The sequence below is a fragment of the Cyrtonyx montezumae genome, unplaced genomic scaffold (genome assembly GCF_038088225.1).
Source record: "Cyrtonyx montezumae isolate F1298 unplaced genomic scaffold, pur_monq_1.0 scaffold_8, whole genome shotgun sequence".
Classification (NCBI taxonomy): Eukaryota; Metazoa; Chordata; class Aves; order Galliformes; family Odontophoridae; genus Cyrtonyx; species Cyrtonyx montezumae.
The window spans coordinates 102,950,540-102,970,436 of NW_027072089.1; the positions used below are offsets into that span (position 1 = coordinate 102,950,540).

The 19,897-nt window shown below is 38.1% G+C and overlaps 1 protein-coding gene across 1 annotated transcript in view; it reads right to left on the bottom strand.

The window, feature by feature from the left end:
- Nucleotides 1–9,808, bottom strand: part of COL6A6 (collagen type VI alpha 6 chain) — a 59,304-nt gene extending 49,496 nt beyond the window's left edge. Inside the window, exon 1 of the mRNA XM_065752688.1 lies at nucleotides 9,799–9,808. Coding sequence (XP_065608760.1) covers nucleotides 9,799–9,808 — 10 coding nt within the window. The remainder of the gene's footprint in view (nucleotides 1–9,798) is intronic.
- Nucleotides 9,809–19,897: the final 10,089 nt, after the last annotated feature.

Here is a 19,897-nt window from a genome sequence, read left to right on the forward strand (position 1 = left end):
TAACCATGTTAAATGAGTTATTAACTAGCAATGACTCATCCTATTCCACAGCAAGCTCACTTTCGAAGTCCTAACCATTTTGTCATTTGGTGTATTGAAGAGATAGGAGGAAGAGGACTCCATGTGATAAATTGGGATTTTAATCAATAACGTAACTATATTTATTTGCAAGGTGGATTTGCATGCTACCAAGGGATTTGTCAAAAGAGACTAGAGGAGGTCAAAGAACTCCTTTGTAGGAAGAGTACTTGTCACACTTTTTAAAGGCACTAAGCAATCAGGAAACACATTTGTTACTGTTTCTTCTGTCTTCCCTACCTGGCCTGGCTTTAGACCTACTTTGTATATGATAGATAGTAGCATGGTAATACTAAGAATCAAGTTTTCTTCTTGATTGCCCTGAAGAATATAAAGGCGACTGATAAAAAAAAGCAATAAAGCAGGAAACAAAACCCATTTGACAGGTACTGTCAGGTGGGACAGATAAACTCTGAGGATGACACAATTTGCAATATCCCCACCAGTTCCTTTGAGTGGAAATCAAACAAAAGTGAAAAGCATAAATGCTAAAAATATCAACTTTTTGCCTACACGTGCTTCACTGAATCATTTAGTAAAGGGTATTAAGCAAACTAAGCACAAACATTTCATTCATTAAAGTAGCTTTTCAATGCCAAGAGAACTAGCAGATGTGCTTCTCCTCTTCCTAGGAATACTGAGTGCAAAAGCATCTTGTACACAGAACTAAGTACTCAAATCCAGCTTCAGCTGAAAACAAACAACATATTTAGATTAGAAAAATAATACACTGTTGCTATTCTGAAGTAAGTTTAAGTCACCTCACACTGAGCTATCACAAAGTAGGAAGTTCAAAATCAAAGGCAATACACTGCTTATCACTAGTTCAGTTCGTAATCAACAATACATGCACTTTTGAATCACTACTACATTATCTGGGAGCAAATGTACCTTCGACAAAGGGCTCTTGCAATCTGAACTTCTGAGTTAAGACAAGATGCAGGTTTTCATTTCATGAAAACTTCAAGCAAAAAATCTGTGACCTTGCAATAGTTGTACACGTAAAACTGCTATGCCACTTGGCTAAAAGAATCTAATTACTCTTACATTTATAATGTGGAAATCATGCAGCTTTGCCATTATCAGCCACTTTTGATAGAAGAAAAACACAAAGCTAGAGAGAATCAAGAATTATGAGTATCCTCACAAGATGTGTCCTGAAAAAACTGAAAAGTTGTTTTGTGGTTACAGTTGTGACATACCTTCTCTTTCTTGCCAATTCTAGGCATTGATTTTAACTAGCCTTTTAAAGTAATTAAAAGTAAAAAGATGAAAAAAAGTAGAAACATAGAAACTTAGAACATAGAAAACGTAATTCAGTTTCTCTCCACTATTATGTTTAGAATCTAATGACTCTGCACTAAGCATTTTCATTAAAATATTTAGGCTTCCATTTGGCAGAGCACTTCATTGCTTGGAATTACCTAAACAGCCTACATGCAATAGATCATCTTATTTGCATGTTATAACTATGTTCCAGAACTCTGGACACAGTCTTCCTTGCACTGTTGTTCAAGTGCAGCCTACTCTAAGGTCAAAGCCTTTTCCTTTATGTCAGCCCCATCTTATTTCAACTGCCTGAAAGTCCAATTTCATTTTTCCAACATAACAGCATTTTGCCACTGGTGTGAACATGAATTATAATATTAATGTGCATTTTCTAGGAATGGAAAGAATCTGCAGCAATACCTCACAAAAGCAGCATCTACACTTACTCTAGAGATTAAATTCCTGGAGATTTGTCTTAAAGAGATCAAGGCATACATCTAGATGATGAAAAAGAAGAATGCTAAACAAAGTAATCATTACTGCTGAGCAACACAAAATAATTGGTTCAACCCAAAAAAAGCAACAGGAGGGTTGTTACTTTTAAACTGTATTAATCTCTGATCAGATAGAATCTAACAAATGCTTTAAGGAAGGTACAGGGAAAAGGACTAAATTTAGGCCACTTCCATACAAGCAAAACAATTTTGTGATACAGAGAAATTGGTTGTTTACATCAGCTAAAATTGTACATGAACACTGACTCATGCCTCCTCTGCAGCATGATCAGGAGGTCAATACTTCAACATTATCCAGGAATACTACATCTTCTGGAGCTAAAAACTTCCATACCAAAAATCACAGCCTATCATGTCAAAGTAGTTCTGCACTATACTGCTTACTTGGTGTTTATCCTTTCCAGGAACAATTCTGACATGTTCTTTCATGGGAGGTATGTACAGCTATGATGGTGGAAACAAGAGACATAGAGAAGCCTCTCAGTTTGCTCTGCACAGACCTCTGCCTAAACTTGTGAAGTTACTTCTTGATAAGTCTCTTTAAATGACTTGATCACTAATTCTGCAAGATCCTTATCAAATTGTGTACTTACTAAAGGCAAAGCCAGATTCTTCAGAAGTTTTTCAAAGTTCATTCTCCAATGAATGACATTAGGCCTTTTTCACTGAATAATAATTCAATTCTGCGCAGAATACTGTATTATTTACGCTCCCACAGGCTTTTCTGTAGAAATGCTTTACAATGGCAACTTATTACCATCACTCTCTCTATCTCACTTACAGAATGCGGGTGCTTTTTGCTTCATTTTACAGATAAAAGCCAAAGAACTAAGTTGCTAAAAACAGCAATACCTGATAATGTGGTTCATCCAATTTCAGATGCGACATTTCAGAACACCTAGCGATCAAAGCACAGCCCTATCTGACCTCCACTACAAGAGGTCAGACTCCAACATAAGAAATCAGGTATGCAAAGAGGAAAACAAAAAAAGACACCTAGAACACAACTGATGACTACCTGGGAAATCTGCCATATGATTTTTCTGGATATTTCACAGGAATAACTTGGTGGACAGAAGAATATTATTTTAGTCTCTAAAATAGCACCCAAGATGCTGAACTCTCCTTTACAGCTCTGTCTCTATCAGTAAAACAAACGCATCAAGAATGAGCACATAACCCCTTTTCACTACATTTTTCTGTAAATCCACCAAGAAAAGTTCTTAAGCACAGTGAAATACCTATGTGTGAAAAATACTTCGACATAGTGCACAATTAAATATTGCCTTTGCAATTCATACTGTATGTGCATAGGGAATCAGTCATGGAATTTGGCCTCTACAATAACACCTAAAAAAACCCCAAACTTTTTCCTTAGGACCACACAAAAGGAAACAACAAATATAGCATTGCTATTTTTCCCATGAGCTCTATTAAGATTTTCTGGTGAATAGTTCAGTTTAGGTTTACCATATGCCTTTGTTCATCTACTGAATAGATTTCTTCAATTTTTAGCACAGTTAGATCATCAATGTAAGAGTGCTTTTTCCAGAGGCAAAGGACCCTGGCTTGAAGCTGGGGCAAATCTGTTCCTTTTGCTCTTGGAATAACAGGAAACAGTACTGGAAAGGCAGCAACAAGAAAGAAATTGTCTATACTTCCTCTATACCTTCTCTCAGTAATAAACATACACAGTACTTTTGAAAGTACTTACTGAAAGCAAGGAACAGCCAAATCTCACTCCTTCATACTCCCAGACAGCTTCCTACCATATAATCTAAAAATACAAGTTTGCAGCTTTCATACTGGCTGAAGAAAGCTCTTGCAAGGGGAACGTCCTCTGAAACTCATTTTCTACTCTTCATCATTCTAAGAACACAAAGAATACTTTGCACAGCTAAAGAACAAACCAATTGTGGTAATGATGCTATGGCTCATTATTGTTCTTGAGCACTTAAGATTCCACTGACACATGACTGATCATAAGCCAAATCATCAGGGCCAAAGGAACACAGAGATGTTTCACTCACTGTCCTGAGTCTCAAACCACCATCTCCTTATCTGCTGGAACGCACAATTAGGCTCAGTATTGGAAACTAATCTTAAATAGAATGATTCAGGAGTGAACTTTCAGCCTCAAATCTGCATTTCCTGAGCTCTAAAAACTGAGTTTAACAAACACTACCATATATAATGACCTAGTGGATTTTTATGACTTGAATGCATTTTTTACTTCACTATGACACAGTGATATTTTATTATAATAACTATACAAATATTCACACTATTTACTTGTAAAATAAGTTGTAAAATATTGTGAAGATATCAAACATGTAACACTAAGATAACCAAGCCTTCCCATACCGTTTTCCAATGCAATTCACCTTTGTGTTCTCTCTAGTACTTACGAAGATAAGCAAGACTAGGGACAGTTTTAACTTTCAGTTCTCTTGAATCAGTATTCACAGAATGACAGATTCATAGGGGTTAGAAGGGGCCTCTGGAGATTATCTAGTTCAACTTCTGTGCTAATGCAAGTTCCCTAAAGTATGTCACAGAGGAAAGCATCCAGGCAGGTTTTTGGCTACCTCCAGAGGACATTCCACAACCTCTCTGGGTAGCCCACAACATTCCAGAGGATTACAAATTGTACAAGAATATCAGTGAATTCATGGGTTCAGGGAAGCATCATTTTAAGAATATCAGAGTTTTCCTGGCCTCTGACTTCAGCAATGCTCTTGTTTCAACTAACCAAGAAGAACAAGCTGTCACAGTGCTCCACAGTACTGCCCAAGCCTAGGCCCATCAACTTCAACTTGAAAGGGTGGAAGTATAGGGCTGTATCATAGTAGTTTTGCAATCAAAAAAAAAAAAAATCACCTGTTCATCTCTTGTGAAAGTATTTCTCAGCTTGATTTCTTCTTTAAGACAGTTCAACACTAGGGCGAAAAAATGTATTTATATCTGATAGGGACAGCCTGCAAAACAAAAGCAGACTGTCAAAGGCAAACAGGTGGACAGAGGCTGCTTAAAACAGCATAAAGAGAAAACCTGTGATGCTAATTACTTAGACCATGGAAGTTTAAAAAAAGAAAAAAGGAAGGCAGGAAAAGAAGGAATGCCACGAAGGATGGAAGGAAGAGAAAAAGCAGCTTTCTACCATTTTATCGAGTAAAATAGGAAACAGAATTCTCTAACAAAGGCTAAAACCAATGCGAGGGAAAAAAGAGACAGGAGTTTGTGGTCTGAAGAGGAAAAAGGTACAGTCAGAGGATGGAATAGGATAGGCAGCAAGTGGTTGATTCAACTGTCCCAGGAACTGCAGGCTAAAGCCTAAACTGAGACATAGCCATTGAATTTCCATATCAAACAGCTTGTAAACCATGGATTCCCACAACTCAGAAGAACATCTCACTAATCATCTGAACAATGCTTACTAAATCTGAGAATACTGGGTTAGCTCAGCATGGAGAACAGTTGTAGTACCTGCACTACTCACAAGAAAATTCACAGATAAAGGAATTGAGATCATAGTTACAGGAAACCTCATCCTGAGTACGATAGAGTTCTACATTTACTCACAGAGCTCTTCCCCTACCTCCCCCACCCTCTGAACTATCTGGGATGTGGCTCATGGCTCTTTGCAAAACAAGAATCCTAACAACTGATCTGATGGCTGTTATGACACTTTCTAGCCACCTAGGTGTTTTCATTTACCTCTAAGCACAAATCAATGTACTCATCACTATGCCAAGGATGAAGATAAGTGGAACTATGGACACTCATGGAGAAGCTTTTTATAAAACATAATCCTGCCAAAAGGATCTCTGAAGTAAAATATTCTACAGCACGAACTATCACAATTTTACTTATGTGGCACTTCCTATTTGTAACCATAAGCCTAAGAGAGACTCTTCTTAAAAGAACATTAATAACAAGAACATTTACAAATTGCAACTCTTTAGAAGGCAACAGTTTTTACATACACTGCATATATTCTACTCCCTGAACAAATGCACACATTAAGTTGTTTGTGGTAAAGGTTCAGGTATCTGACAACAAGCCCAACATTTCTACCACTATATATTTTGAAGGATGCAATCTTTTTCTGCAGTGAGATGTAAAGTTGTTCGAATGTCATAAATAAGCTTAACTAATACATTTGTAAGACCGCTTATATGAGAACTCTGATTTTGAAACTGCACCAAAAATCAGACCATGCTATCTGAAGGTACCTTCTATACAATGTGTGGAAGAAGCCTGGAAGAACTTAGGCTTTATCTCTTCAGTTTTTCATTTTAAATTTGCTTTAACCTACAGCTGTATCATCTTTTTTCCAGGAAGCATCTTCTGTGTATTATACAGTCTCAAAACTAACACACATCTTGTTCTCATCTATTTTATAGCAATCAGGTGTTTGGGGACATACCAACAGCAGTTATTTTTTTTTCCCCTCTACAATTTATTTCTTATCAAACATATCCACAGGGATATGAATCAGCAAAGCACCATTGACTTTTAAGCCACAGTTCACAAATGAGGATCTGGTCTTCAGATGGGGCTTTAATTCCTTCCTTTCCAGTAATCTTTTCTTGGAATATCAAAGACAAGCTATTGTACTTTGCACTGCCTGGCCACTGACAATGAGTGACTACTGTACAAGGGACTCTCCAGCTCACACTGCTTCAAGGTACTAGAGAGAATTTTTAGTTCAGTGGAAGAGAGATTCAATAGAAAGCCCATCCCTCCTGAATGCAGTAAATGGAAAAGGTATGATTTTAAGAATGCAGTGAGAGGACTAAATGACGGCAAACAGACAATATTTTTGACTGAACCATCCTTCTCACAGCTGTACAATACTTGAATGACAACTGTTTTTTACATTAGACCGAGCAGTTCTCAGATGAAAACAGCTTTCAAGGTAAATACACAAAGACTTGTGCACATACTCAAGGCGGGATATATTTAAGCAATTTTTCGTGCTTTCTGTAGGTTGTTTTTTTTTTTTGGTAATGAAATATAGGTCACACAAGGCCCAGGAAACTGACAAGAAATTAAATTTTAGACTTAGGGAACACTGTTGTTGTCCAACACTGTTCAAGATCTGCATGAAAAAAAAAATAGTCCTAGAGTATCCTTTTAAAGGCATAAGTACTTTCTTTTTTAGAAAATGTACAGGATAGAAACACAGCAATCCAGTGACTGGAAGCAATAAATCATGAAAATCTCAAGTTCAGTAGAAATTGTCTCAGATTCAATCTGTGCTTCTTGTCAGACAAAGTAAGATTTCTGTTATTTATTAACTACTACATTTGTCTGTAAAGGTAGCTTTTTCACTTGTACATGTACCTCACCCAGTGCAAATGCATGGAAAGACTGCCAAATTGACTTTGTTTTAGACAGCTCAGTCTGAACATGAATCAAATATCTCCAACAGCATTGGCTTATTGGTCAGACTTGCACCGTTAAGCTTGACTAATAAGTTCTGTGCTATAGCTCCTACTGTAGTTTCATGTCATTTCATAAACTCTATTTACAAAAGAAAGAAAATCAAGGAAAAACTAATGGATAACTGAAAGACTACCTTATTTCCCCCCTCCCCTTAAAATTACAAGATACTGTTTCATCAGAGAGGCAAACCTACATGCCATTCATTAAATGCTGAAGAAGTTTCTAGAAAACCAGTCTTGTGGCACAATCATAGTGTGACAATACACAGCTTATGCCCCAGTCCCACACAGACAAGAAATTCTCACTCCTTAAGGAAATATTAATTAATAAGTGAGCACAGGAAGGTGAAAATTGCAAGAACTTAGACATGAGGTCTTTTAAACGTCATTGTTTCAGTTTTCAACCCTGCAGCGACAGCTCATGGCTCAATGATAGTGCCACAGTGATAGGTAGCTAACACTGTCATGAGATGACTTCTTTAGTTAATTATATTCAATTCATTTATCCTCCCAAGTAAAGTTACTACAATACAAAACTCCTGTTACAAGGCAGGTAAGGCTGTGCATGCAGACGTATCACATGACAAGAATGCAAGTCTGAAATAAAAAAAAATGGGTGCAGAGAATGAAGTCCAGTTACTTCAAAGAAGTATGGCCAGAAGATCAATGTTAGTTGAAAAACTGATTCCCACCTTTTCTAACATGGGCAAGCTGCCATGCCAACAGTTTCTTCCTGTAGGTTCTTTCAAGCAAAGGAGGAAAAAAAACCAAAAAATCTGTTAGTTTCAGAGGACTGAAACCATCACATGATATCATAACAAGGAGTTTTATATCTGCTTTGCTTTTTTTTTGACAAAGTAAAATAACATTATTTATTAATAAAGCTAACACATTCTTTCCAAACAACTTATCTAAATACTCAAACAAAACCGAGTCCTAGTTCTAAAAGCATTCCAGCCTAACTAATCACTGCATCTCTTCCACAGTTAAATGCAAGATAAGTTTTCTTCCTTAATTAAACGAAATCACAATATCCTTTTATAGGTCAGAAGCAAACAACAGTATAATTGATTTTCTTATAATGAATAGCCAATCTTGCAACTATCTAGGTATCTTGGGAGCCTGGTTTCCTATTTTTTCCTTATATTGAAGGAAACATTCAAACACTTCATGGATAGAAGTAAACCAGGGAGAAAAGCAATAGGTAGGCTTATTTTGCTGCTGTTAAGATTAGATTCTGAGCCCGTAGCAGAAATGTCAAGCCACAGCCTGAACCAGCAAATGAGCACCTGGTGGGAAGGCAGGGCCAACCCAGTGGAGCTCAGGTGCATGCAGTGCACCTGAGTAACCAGAAGGGTTGGAGCTCCTTTCCCTCATAGCTGTTGCATTAAGACTCATTCTCATTTGCTGTAGTCAAAGACTTTGTTACCCTGCTATTATCATGGTACTTTCCATCCCATCATACTGTTACAGAGCCTGATAGAGGTTTGTCTGATTATTTAGGGAAGAATTTAACTTGTCACTTGAAATGCAGCTCAACTACCCATACCTGTGCACTATCATGCCACCTAATTCCCAAGGGGTCAACTTGCAGTAGCAAGTCTCCACTTTAGAGTCTTGATTTGAATGTGTGCATACTGTCTAGAAGAACTTACTTTGGAAAAATGTTTGCTAGCGTACTAGACTAATTCTGTATTCTACCATATGTGCTGAAAAGAAAGTATTTCCAACCATGACATGTAATAAGTAAAACATCTACAGCTCCAATTGGGGGAAAATATGTTAATATTTAAGATTATATGTTCTGTTCTGTCTCTCAACATTTCTGTTTGACGTAATTACCAAAGCCAAACCTTACTATAGCCACTTTTGATATTTAGTGAATACAGTAAAGATTTTTAACTTGAGAAAACAAACAAAAAGTTCCTTAGAGATACTTCTATAAAAATGGCAGTATTTTTTCCACATTTGTCAATCAATGGTTTAAGTACAAAAGAAAGGAAATTTGAACATCTGGAAGAATGACCTTTGCTACATGCTGAAGAATAGGGGATTTACTGAGCTTTCTTATATAAACAGAGTACTTCCCGGTCGGTTGCCACATAATGATAGGATAAAATCAAGTTAATATAACATTCAGAATTGCATATCCTTACTTTTTTTTTCTGTTTATATATAGTTATGGGTTATTTATAACTCTTCCATGTGATCAAATCCCTGCATCTCCAATGAAGTAAAGTAACAGTCATTCAATAGAGCAGCAATAATTTAGCAGATCCATTCACTCAAGTACAGATCAAGGCTTATCAAAAGTAAGAAAAGAATCCAAGTGACTGTTCAACCTACTGGTAGAAAGTACATAAAGCTGTGAACAACTTACAGACAATGCATTGTCCAGAAAAGAACAGGAATCAAGTAAAAGCAAATGCTGGCAGATTGACAGCAAGCAAAATGGATACATATGATACACTTAAGTTATGGAATACCTTGCGCCATGATGTTGTGAATGCTAAAAGTTCAAACTGACATAAAGAAAAAGTTAAATTTAATTATCTCTGATACATTTTAAGACATTAAAGCCAACTTTTAGCTCTAGGAGTTCCTGGTCCTTGAGCTGTGGAAGGATGGAATAAGTCTGAAAGGGTATTACTATTTGAAAGGGTATTACTACACTTCTGATTTGCTCCTGTACTATTTATACAGCTGCTTTTGTGCATTATCAGACACAGTAGCTCAAAGGAACATTGGTCTGATCATACTTTTACGGTTAGTTATCCAAATACTAAAGGTGTGTAGGTCTATTTGTAGCATTGTTTAATTTACTGCCTCTGAGAAACAAAAGATTAAGCACATTAAAGAGCAAGTCTAACTTTCAGCCCAACAGCAGTTATGTCTGCCTGAGGGCAAGAGCTCTAGTAGCACCACTTATCCCACACAGACTTCTGGGGATAGGGAAAGATGATTTTAAGAAGTTTTTGATCAGCCAAGGATCTGACAAATTTGTCAAATAGAACACAAGGATTCCTCCTAAAACTCAGGCTAAAGAAAATCATTACAAAGAGCCTAAGTTAAGCTCCCTCCAACGGTAGGATCACTTTATAAAAGCATGTACACACAAGTCACTTACAAAAAGCAGAGCAGAGAGGCAATTTCCTGTAATGAACACTGAGGGATTTTATCCTAAATAGTTATAACTTCCAGACTGCTCCAGTTCCAGTTCTAAATTGCTTCTTTGTCTGTTTGTAAGCAGAAAAGCAGGCAAAGAAATGTTCATCTACCAATACCACTGAAGGTTCCAGTTCTGGTTTCCAAACCTCAGTCAGTGCCACCCTCTCTGCCTGCCACACAAAAAAAGTGTAAGAATTGTCTTAGTTTAGAAGGACATTTTCAGATCGTTGTCTTGTTCATTCACTTTTCCAAGGGAGACTTACTTCAATTTTGTTTTCACTGATTTCCTGTTGGGTTCAAACTTTAAAAATGCACAATGCATGAAGAATGAGACTGTCATTTGGAAAGCTACTTCCAGGTGAAAAGGTTGTAGAGCAATGATGGCTTCCAGGAAGTGTTTTTCTGTCACTGACTCCTTCAGACAGTATTTGTCCATTTCACGTTAAAGAGACAAAATATCTATAACTCAAAAGTACTACAAAACTTTTTTTGGTAGGTTATAATAGATAACTTGCAATGACAAGGGAACCCACTCCATACTAGATTACACCCAGTGTTATTTTATCACACAGTTAAATACTGCACAATGGTCCCACAGGATTAAAGGGAGATCCTGGTTACTTCTGGAAAGAATAATACTAGTTTTCATCTGAAGTAAGGAGAGTGTTGTGTGGTTTTTTTCACGCTTGTTTGAGTAATAGCTGGAAAATTAAGGGACTCAATCATTGTGCACAAATAATTTATCTTATTCCAGCTGTGTAAACACTTATGCACATGAACAACTTTTTTCTTGAAAATGTCAGTGGTAGGACTAGAGGGAATGGCCTCAAGTCACACTAGGGAAGATACAAGTTGGATGGTAGGAAAAAACTTCAAGAGTGATGAGGTGCTGGAACAGGCTGCCCAGGAGGGTGGTGGAGTCATTGTGCCTGGAGGTGTCCATGAAACATTGTACTGAGGGATATGGCTTAGTGGGAAATACTGGTAATAGGTGGATGGTGGGACTGGGTGATGTTGGAGGTCTTTTCCAAACCTTAATGATTCTATGTTTGTGTGGTTACCAGGAATAAGTAAAAACATTGTATATGCAATATCTGTCCCATGAGCAATGGATTATCACTATCACTCCTGCTGCATTCCTATGTTCCTACGCAGTGCAAGTGATATTTTAAACACATGTATTCATATTACACATTACAGGTATTCTGAGCAGTTTCTTCCCTCATTCCTTCACGTATGTTTGTTCTTCCCACACAGGTATTACAGCATAAGGAAGTGAAAACATTTTTACCCAAAAGGCATCTCCAAAATCAATAACCAAAGTCCAATGTGAAAAAGATCTTTGACTACCTGAAGTCTTACTGGCCCCAAATTAATAGAGAATATGGATGTTTGATGGAATCCTGCAGAAAAGAACATTATTGAAGAATAACCCTTTTAATTAAGTAGGGATTTGTCCATTAATGAGAAGCATATAAAGCACACCAATCAGGCTGAGGTAATTTTTTCATTAAATCCTAATACTGTGACAATTCTTCAAGCCTTCCGCACCATAGGTCTTTTTCATGCTTAAATTAAGATAAAGTCTAACACATTTTGATGTATCTATAGTTGATAAGAAGTACTAATAATGATGCTACCAAATCACATACACTGATCAAAGCTCAAGCACAACGTGAAACTGGGTCTTTTACTAAAGGGGCATAATACTAGTCTTGCCACTGGATGTAGATAGGACAGAACACTAACTTCCACCTGCCCAGATTCAGCTGCACATTCCAACACAAACAACAGAAATCAACGCTCAGAAGATCCAAACCTTCACAGGAGCAGCAGTCACAGGAGCATAACACCTATATGGGAGGGACAACGAACTGGAGGGTTTCAGTGTTTCTAACTTATGTCCTCCTGATAAATAGCTTTCACCTGGATCTTCTACAAGGGCCATCAGTATGCAATTCAGCAACATCAGGTTGGGCAGATTCTGCTGCCTAAATTCTTTCTACAGCTATGGTTTTATTTATTTAGTTTAACCTACAAACTTTGCTTTGAGGTGAGTCTGCTGACAATAGGATAAGATAACCCCAGAGTAGGAGCGTGACATCCATGTACCATGGCTACCCTCTAAGGGATACCTCATTTTCTGTTTTAAGTGAATAAGATACTCTAGGATACAAGATTCCAGGATTGTTTAGTTTGGAGAAAAGGCTCAGGGGAAAACCTTATCACTTCCTTCAACTGCCTGAAAAGAGGTTGTAGTGAGGTGGGGGTCAGCTTCTTCTCCCAGCTAATAGTGATAGGGTGAGAGGAAATGGCTTTAAGTTGTGCCAGAGGAGGTTCAGTATTTGGAAACATTTCTTCTCTGAAAGAGTAGTGAAGCTACCCAGGGCTGCAGAGGAGCCACAGTCCCTAGAGGTGCTTAAGGAAAGGGTGGATGTAGTGTTTAGGGACATGGCTTAGTGGGCAATATAGGTGGTAGGTGGATGGTTGGATTAGATAATCTTAGAATAATTAAGGTAGAAAAGAACTCTATGATTCTATAATTCTGTTAGGATCAAAGGGCAACTAACCTGGTACAACTGACTACCATAGCAGAAGCTTCTCTTATTTTTTATACAAAATTATATTGAACTGATGCATGTGATTTATATGCATGCAGAAACAGCACATGTAGATAGTAATGCAATACTTCATTCAGTGGAATTCATTTGTGCCTTACACTCAATATTAATTTCATTGAGAAGTTTTCTCTTGTAAAGCTTCCCATCATTGTTAGGTCATCTTCCTAGTTAGCAGTCAGAGGGAAGAATCTACAGATGCAATTCTCAGAAGAAAAGTTATTACAAAGGTGAAGAACACTGTCTCTAACAAAATAGATATTTATCTTGTCTTCCCTTATTCTATTGTTATGATCACAATCCTCATCATCACAATCATTTGCTTCTGAACAGATACAACAAATTACAATCTCTAATGCAGTTGAGAAAGTGTTCAACTGTATAGGGAAGAGTCCTTTACTTTTAGGGAATCATAGTACTTTTTTGCTAATAAAAAAATAAAAAAAATTTGAGGATAGCAATTTCTGGTGGAAAAGTGCTATTTAATCAAAAGTTATCTACAGTACTAGGGTAATGTGATTTTATAATTTGTACTACCGTTTGTTCTTTGAAGGGTAGAGGGCAGGGACAGGGCAAATGCTAAAACTTCCAATCCATCTGAATATCAGATGTTTGATCATGAAAACCAAGTCTAAATCTCTTTAAGTCCAACAAAATATCAAAATAAATAAAAGAACTTAAGACACACCTGTATTTTAAAATCTGTTACAGATGTGTCTTAAGTTTCTGTGACTGCTTTTTTAACCATACAGAAGCACCTAACTCCTATCTAATAGTAGATGGACATCTAGTGGTACAGTGTAATTGTCTCCTTCTATCAAACAGCTTTGTGTATTCAAAGCTCTATCAGTAGTAGTGCTTTCTAGCATACCAATAATTATAATACCACATGCTCACTTAAACATTTAGTGAGCAAATATGTTTTACTTGGCTTCTTAATTTCATAAAGGTTCCAGTAAGTAAAAATAAAGGGTTTAGGTTCTGATTCTGAAGCTTCCAATAAAAAAAAATATCCTTTTGAAGTGCAGAGAGTTCAAGTGAATCAACTGATAAGGCCCTTAAAATACAGTACTATGTTCCAATAATGTGGTTACTTATAATAAAAAGTAAGTCACAGATATCCTACGCAACATTTTATCCAAAAGAGGAACACAGACAAACTCCAACCAGCCCAACAAAAGCAAATCCACAAATAAAGATAAATGGAGTTGTTGCTACATATCTGATGAAAGTTATTGCCAAAACCATTTAACCATTGATTACACAGGTTCAACACCTTACTGTGTTCTGGACATAAAAATGCAGGCAGCTATCTGTCTCAGTCTTCTCCATGCTGGAGAGTTCTAGATGTCTCAGCCCTTCCTCACATAGGAGATGCTCCAGGGCCCCAGTTCTGTGGCCCTCTGCTGGACTCACAGAAGAAGTTCTGTCTTTCTTGAACTGAGAAGCCCAGAACAAGACAATATTCCAGATGTGCCCTCACCAAGGCAGAGCAAATAAGTTTTTAATGCACCCTAGGATACCACTTGCCTTCATGGCCACAAGAGCACAATGAAGACTTTGAAGAAGATTTTGAAAGCACCTTGTATAGCCTCTCCTTTCTCTCAAAGGAGAGGAAAAACTTAAAAGGCAGTTTGGTACTGCAACACTTAAAGGCTCCCACACAGAGCCTTTCTTAAAAGAGAAGAAGATGGAGGAAAATCATCATTAAGACATATGGGATGGCATTTCTCAAAGTGGCATCAGAGGGTAGGCCTCTAGGGAACTTGAGCATAGTATTTCCAACTGCAGCTTCTAATCAAAATGGTGAAAAAAAATAAAAGCCCTCCAAAATTATTTGGAAACAAGAAATAGGATGTTAAGGTACACTACTGATCCAAAAATATTCTGGTTTGTCAAAGCCTACTACAGAAAGAAGTATAAGAATTTCATAGCACTGTGAATGTGAAATTCAATGCAGATGAAACATCAGGGAAAAAGACCACATTAAATACGTAACGGCAGAAGCTAAACTACCTTTTCCTTATCAGGAAAGATGAGTCATTTGGAGAGTTCTGCAAACTTCAGACAATGCTCAGCAGTAGTTAAAAAGGCAAGTACAGTATTTGGAGTGAGTACAAAAGAAGTGGAGAATAATACAAAAAAGAGCAGTATACCAGGATACAAAAAACAGTGCCATGCTTACTACTTCAATATTGCACACCATTCTGGTCATACTATCTCAGAGAAAACATAGGGGAAATACAAACTAAAGTCCACAAAGATAAATCCAAGGTATGAAGAGGATTCTGTTCAAGAAGAGACTAAATGTATGAAGAAATATCAAAGAATACCTATTTAGAGGACAACCAAAGAGATTAATGAGGCCATCATTTCTTAGAAGCACAAGAAAGGCCAAAAGAATGAACTGAATCACAAGAGATTTTGTTGTTTTGTTTTTTCTTTTGGGGAAAAAAGTGGAGAGAGGAAGAAAATCTTACTTCATAGAATATACTTCTACTATAAAGCACATTCCCATAAGATGTTTTGAGTGCTAATCAAAATGAATGAAAGCAATGATTAGTCTAACTCATTGAAAATAAACCCATCAAAAGCTATCAGAAATGATGATGCAAGTTCAACCCACAGACTATAGAAAACTGAGTTAGAAAGCCACTCTGAATTTGCCTGCTCTTATACTGCTTCCATGAACTACGGTCTACTCAAAGGACTACAGGACTGGAGAGACCCATGTTATGACTCTGTATTGCCATGATCACAGCATAAAAATAAACAAGGAGGACTTGAAGCCAATACACAACAGCAATATGTGTGGAAGACCAAATTATACCAAAGTTTTAGGGTTTTAACAGGAGAACATTAAAAGCTATAGCTGTAGTCAAATGAAAATACATACAGTATTAGCTAAAGGTTGTGTAAGAAGTATTATCAACATGCAAATGTCTATCCCTACCGTGTATGAGTGGAAGAAAAGGAAGAGAGACAAGGATTTAAATCAGGAGGCCAGAAGACAAGCTGGAGGATAGCAAATCATACTATTATGAAGATGAAAGAAAAGAAGGATGAAAGCATCTCAAAGAGCAAGGACATACAAGAATTATCTGATTCTTTCTAACTATCAGCAAAGGAGTATGATAGAAAAATGACACCTTAATTCCATCATGTGATGTTGCCTCTGCAAAAGGAGAGGAGCCAGAGGGAATAAGATCAAGAAAATATATACAGCTATTATCTTCTCAGAACACATTAACAAGAAAGAAAAAAAAGGAAAAAAAAAAAGACAGGAAAGACAGGAAGCAAAGAGATAAAGTATCAAAAAGGATATATCAAGAATGGATGCCAGAAGGCCTACAAGTATGCACGAACAGCAACTGTAACAAGAAAATGGAATAAATGTGTGTGGTAGACACTACACTGCAGAAATACAGTTTTGAGAAGGACTGCACGTTTAAATGCATATAAGCTCAAAAAAAAATGTATATTGTTCCCTGTTATTTGTATGGTAAACACCTGTTAGGTAACTGGAATACAACTCTTGAAGTAAGAAATCAAGGAGAGCAGTAAGTATCACTAGCAATTGTAAGATTTTCCCTTTCCCAAAGGTTACTTTAACAAAATATTGTTCCTGTTTATGGATTGAATCTCACCACGGATGCACCAACTTCACACTTTTTGGTCACATAAAATTTGGTTGGGAAGATATGCTGCTTCTGCCCATTATCAGCCCTAGCAATGTCTGCTAACTTTCTATTACCACATAACAGCATTTGACGCTAAAAATATCAAACCATGTCTAACAGCATCAGTAATCAAAAACCTTAAACACAGATATAAAAATATAAATGTTTGGGATACACTGACATCAATGATAAGACCTGTTGTTTCTTCAGCTGAAAAGAAAAAGGAGCCAATTTCAATATCTGGTTCAGAAACTAAAACACTACTACAAACAAAAGGCAAAAATCATTACCTATGAAGTCTTAGCTATAGTCAAGACATCACTATCTTACTCTACTTCATATATATATATAAAACAGCTTCTTATTTAATTTTACAGTAGGTAAAAAATAAACACACAGGACATTTGAAGAAAAGGGCTAATCACCAGTGACCATTAATCAGTGAAAAATTCTCCCAAGTGACATTTCTAAAGCCAACTTTGGTAGAAGAGATCTCACATCCCATTGCAGACTAAATACCTTTGACTTGCCCATTTAGATAAGGAATAACATTATCTCTAAGTGGAGAATATGAAGTACCACACATGGCAGCATGCAGACAATTCATACTACAGCTAAAAGCAATACAGATTTTTTTCTGTATATTTCAGTCTCCTCTTTGTCACATCTGTCATTCTGGATACTTGGGATTTTCACCTGATCTGTAAATGGTTTAGTCTAAAGTAATGAAACACAATTTTATTTTATCCTATATATGCTTTGCCACTATGTCTGAACATCAACTTGAGATAAACCTTGACTGCAATTCCTTGTTCACTTCTATGGTGCCATTAAGTAAATATTGAACTAATGTATCTTTATTTAGAAAAGTTCTTTACAATAACTTGAATCTTTCTTGTGCTCAATTCAGTAGCATAAAACAAACTTTGAAAGAAAAAAGTCCTTATCAGAAGCACAACCTAAAGCAAAGGTAGGAATGTTATCATTGAGTACAACCACCTGATCATTTCAGGGACAACCAAAAGTCAAAGTGTGTCTAAATGCCTCTTAAACACTGACAGGCATGGCTGTAGGGTGAATACCCTGAAAGACTAGTACCCACACAAAATAACAAAGGTGGACGGAATATTTTTGTATGGCTTATCCAGATGGCATAAAGACAACCAGTAAATAAAGAAAGGTTCACCTGTCACTGATGGTTGAGGCTCATCTGGAACTCCACAGAGGAGGAATCTCCAACAGGAGATCTTTCTCCAGTGGTGGTCAGTCCTTAAATGGGGTCCGGGAAAGGTGGGGACAGACTTCACCCCTCCCAATACACACGTGTTGCCTTTACCTGTGCTCCTGCAGCTGACTCAGTGCTCGCCTCAGGTGATCAATCAGTGGTTCAGGCTGTGATTCAACAGTTCCCATACACTTGGGGCAACAGTCACCTTTTTCAGCCACCTGTTCCAATGTCCGACCACCCTCACAGCACAGAAATATTTCCTAATGCAGAGTGTGACCCTCTCCCGCACGGCTCTGTGCCATTTTCATTCTGCCATCAGTTCCCAGGAGCAGAGCCAAGTACCTGTCTCTTCTTCCCCACTTAGGAAGCTGCAGAGAGCAGTGAGATCACCTCCTGGCCTCCTCCAGACTGAGCAATCCAATTGTCCTCAGCCTCTCCTCACAAGATATGCCTTCCAGCCCTGCTACCAGACTTTGCTGCCCTCCTCTGGATGCTTTCAAGGACTTTAATATCCTTTTTGTATTGCAAAGCCCTGAACTGCACACAGTATTCAAGGCAAGGCTGCGCCAATGCTAAATATAGGAGGAGAATCACCTCTTTTCCAGACAGCTACATTTAATCCTCCCCAAAATGTAGTTTACCCCTTTGGCTACCACAGCACACTGCTGGCTCATGCTGATCCTGCTGTCACCAGGACCCTCAGATCCCTTGCTGCTGAGCTGCACTCCAGCCACTCATCTCACAGACTCTGTCTAGCATTGCTTCATTCCAGGTGCAGAACCCAGCATTCCCCTTCGTTGAACTTCATGCCATTCATGATTGCCCAGTGCTTCACTCTACCTAGTTTCCTCTGCAATGCTTTTTGTTCCTCCAGGGTGTCAACAGCACCTCCCAGTTTAGTATTATTGGCAAATTGGCTGAGGATGCATCCCACTCTGGCATCTGGTAAAAGTGTTGAACAGAACTGGCCCTAGAACTGAGCCTAGGGGAACATCACTAGTGAAGCAAGCAACCAAATATAGCTCCATTCACTCTGATACTTTGAGCTCTACGGAGTTAGTTCTACCACAACATTAATGTGTTTATCTCAGAGTTGGGCAGTTGTCCGTAAAAATTCTGTGAGGGATAGTATCAAAGGCCTTACCATAATTCAGAAAGATTATATCCACTGTTTTCCCACCAAGTGGGTGACTTTAGCATAGAAGGAGGTGAAAGCAGGTCTTTTCCTTCATGATCTCATGTTGACTATACCTGACCATAGCTTTGTTCTTTCACTGTCCTCCAATAGTCTTCATGATAATCTTTTCCATAACGTTTACAGGGCCTGAGGCTAGACTTGCAGCTCTGTAGTTCTGCATGCCTCCTCTCATGCTCTTTTTGTAGATGAGTATAACATAGGCCAGCTTCCAGTCAGCAGGGACCTCCCCAGACTCCCATGGCCTTCCATAAATTGTTGAGAGGGACTCAGCCATAACATCCACGAACTCTTCTCTGAGGTGAACCCCATCAGGCCCCACGGTCTTAGAAATGTTCAGTTGAGCTGGGATTGTTCAGCATGGAGAAAAGGAGGCTCAGGGGAGACCTGATTGCTCTCTACAGCTGCCTGAAAGCGGGCTGTGGTGAGGTGGGGGTCAGCCTGTGCTCCCTGTGGACAGCAGTGGGATGAGAATGGATGGCCCCAAGTTGCACCTGAGCAAGTTCAGGTTGGATACGAGGAAATACTTCTTATAGAAAAGAGCAGTGAGGCAGTGACACAGGCTGCACAGGGAGGTGGTGCAATCACCTTCCTGGAGGTGTTCAACAGCCGCGTGCACATGGCACTGAGGGACGCGGTCAGTGGGCATGGCAGGGGTGGGTGGCTGGATGGACTAGATGGCCTTAGTGATCTTTT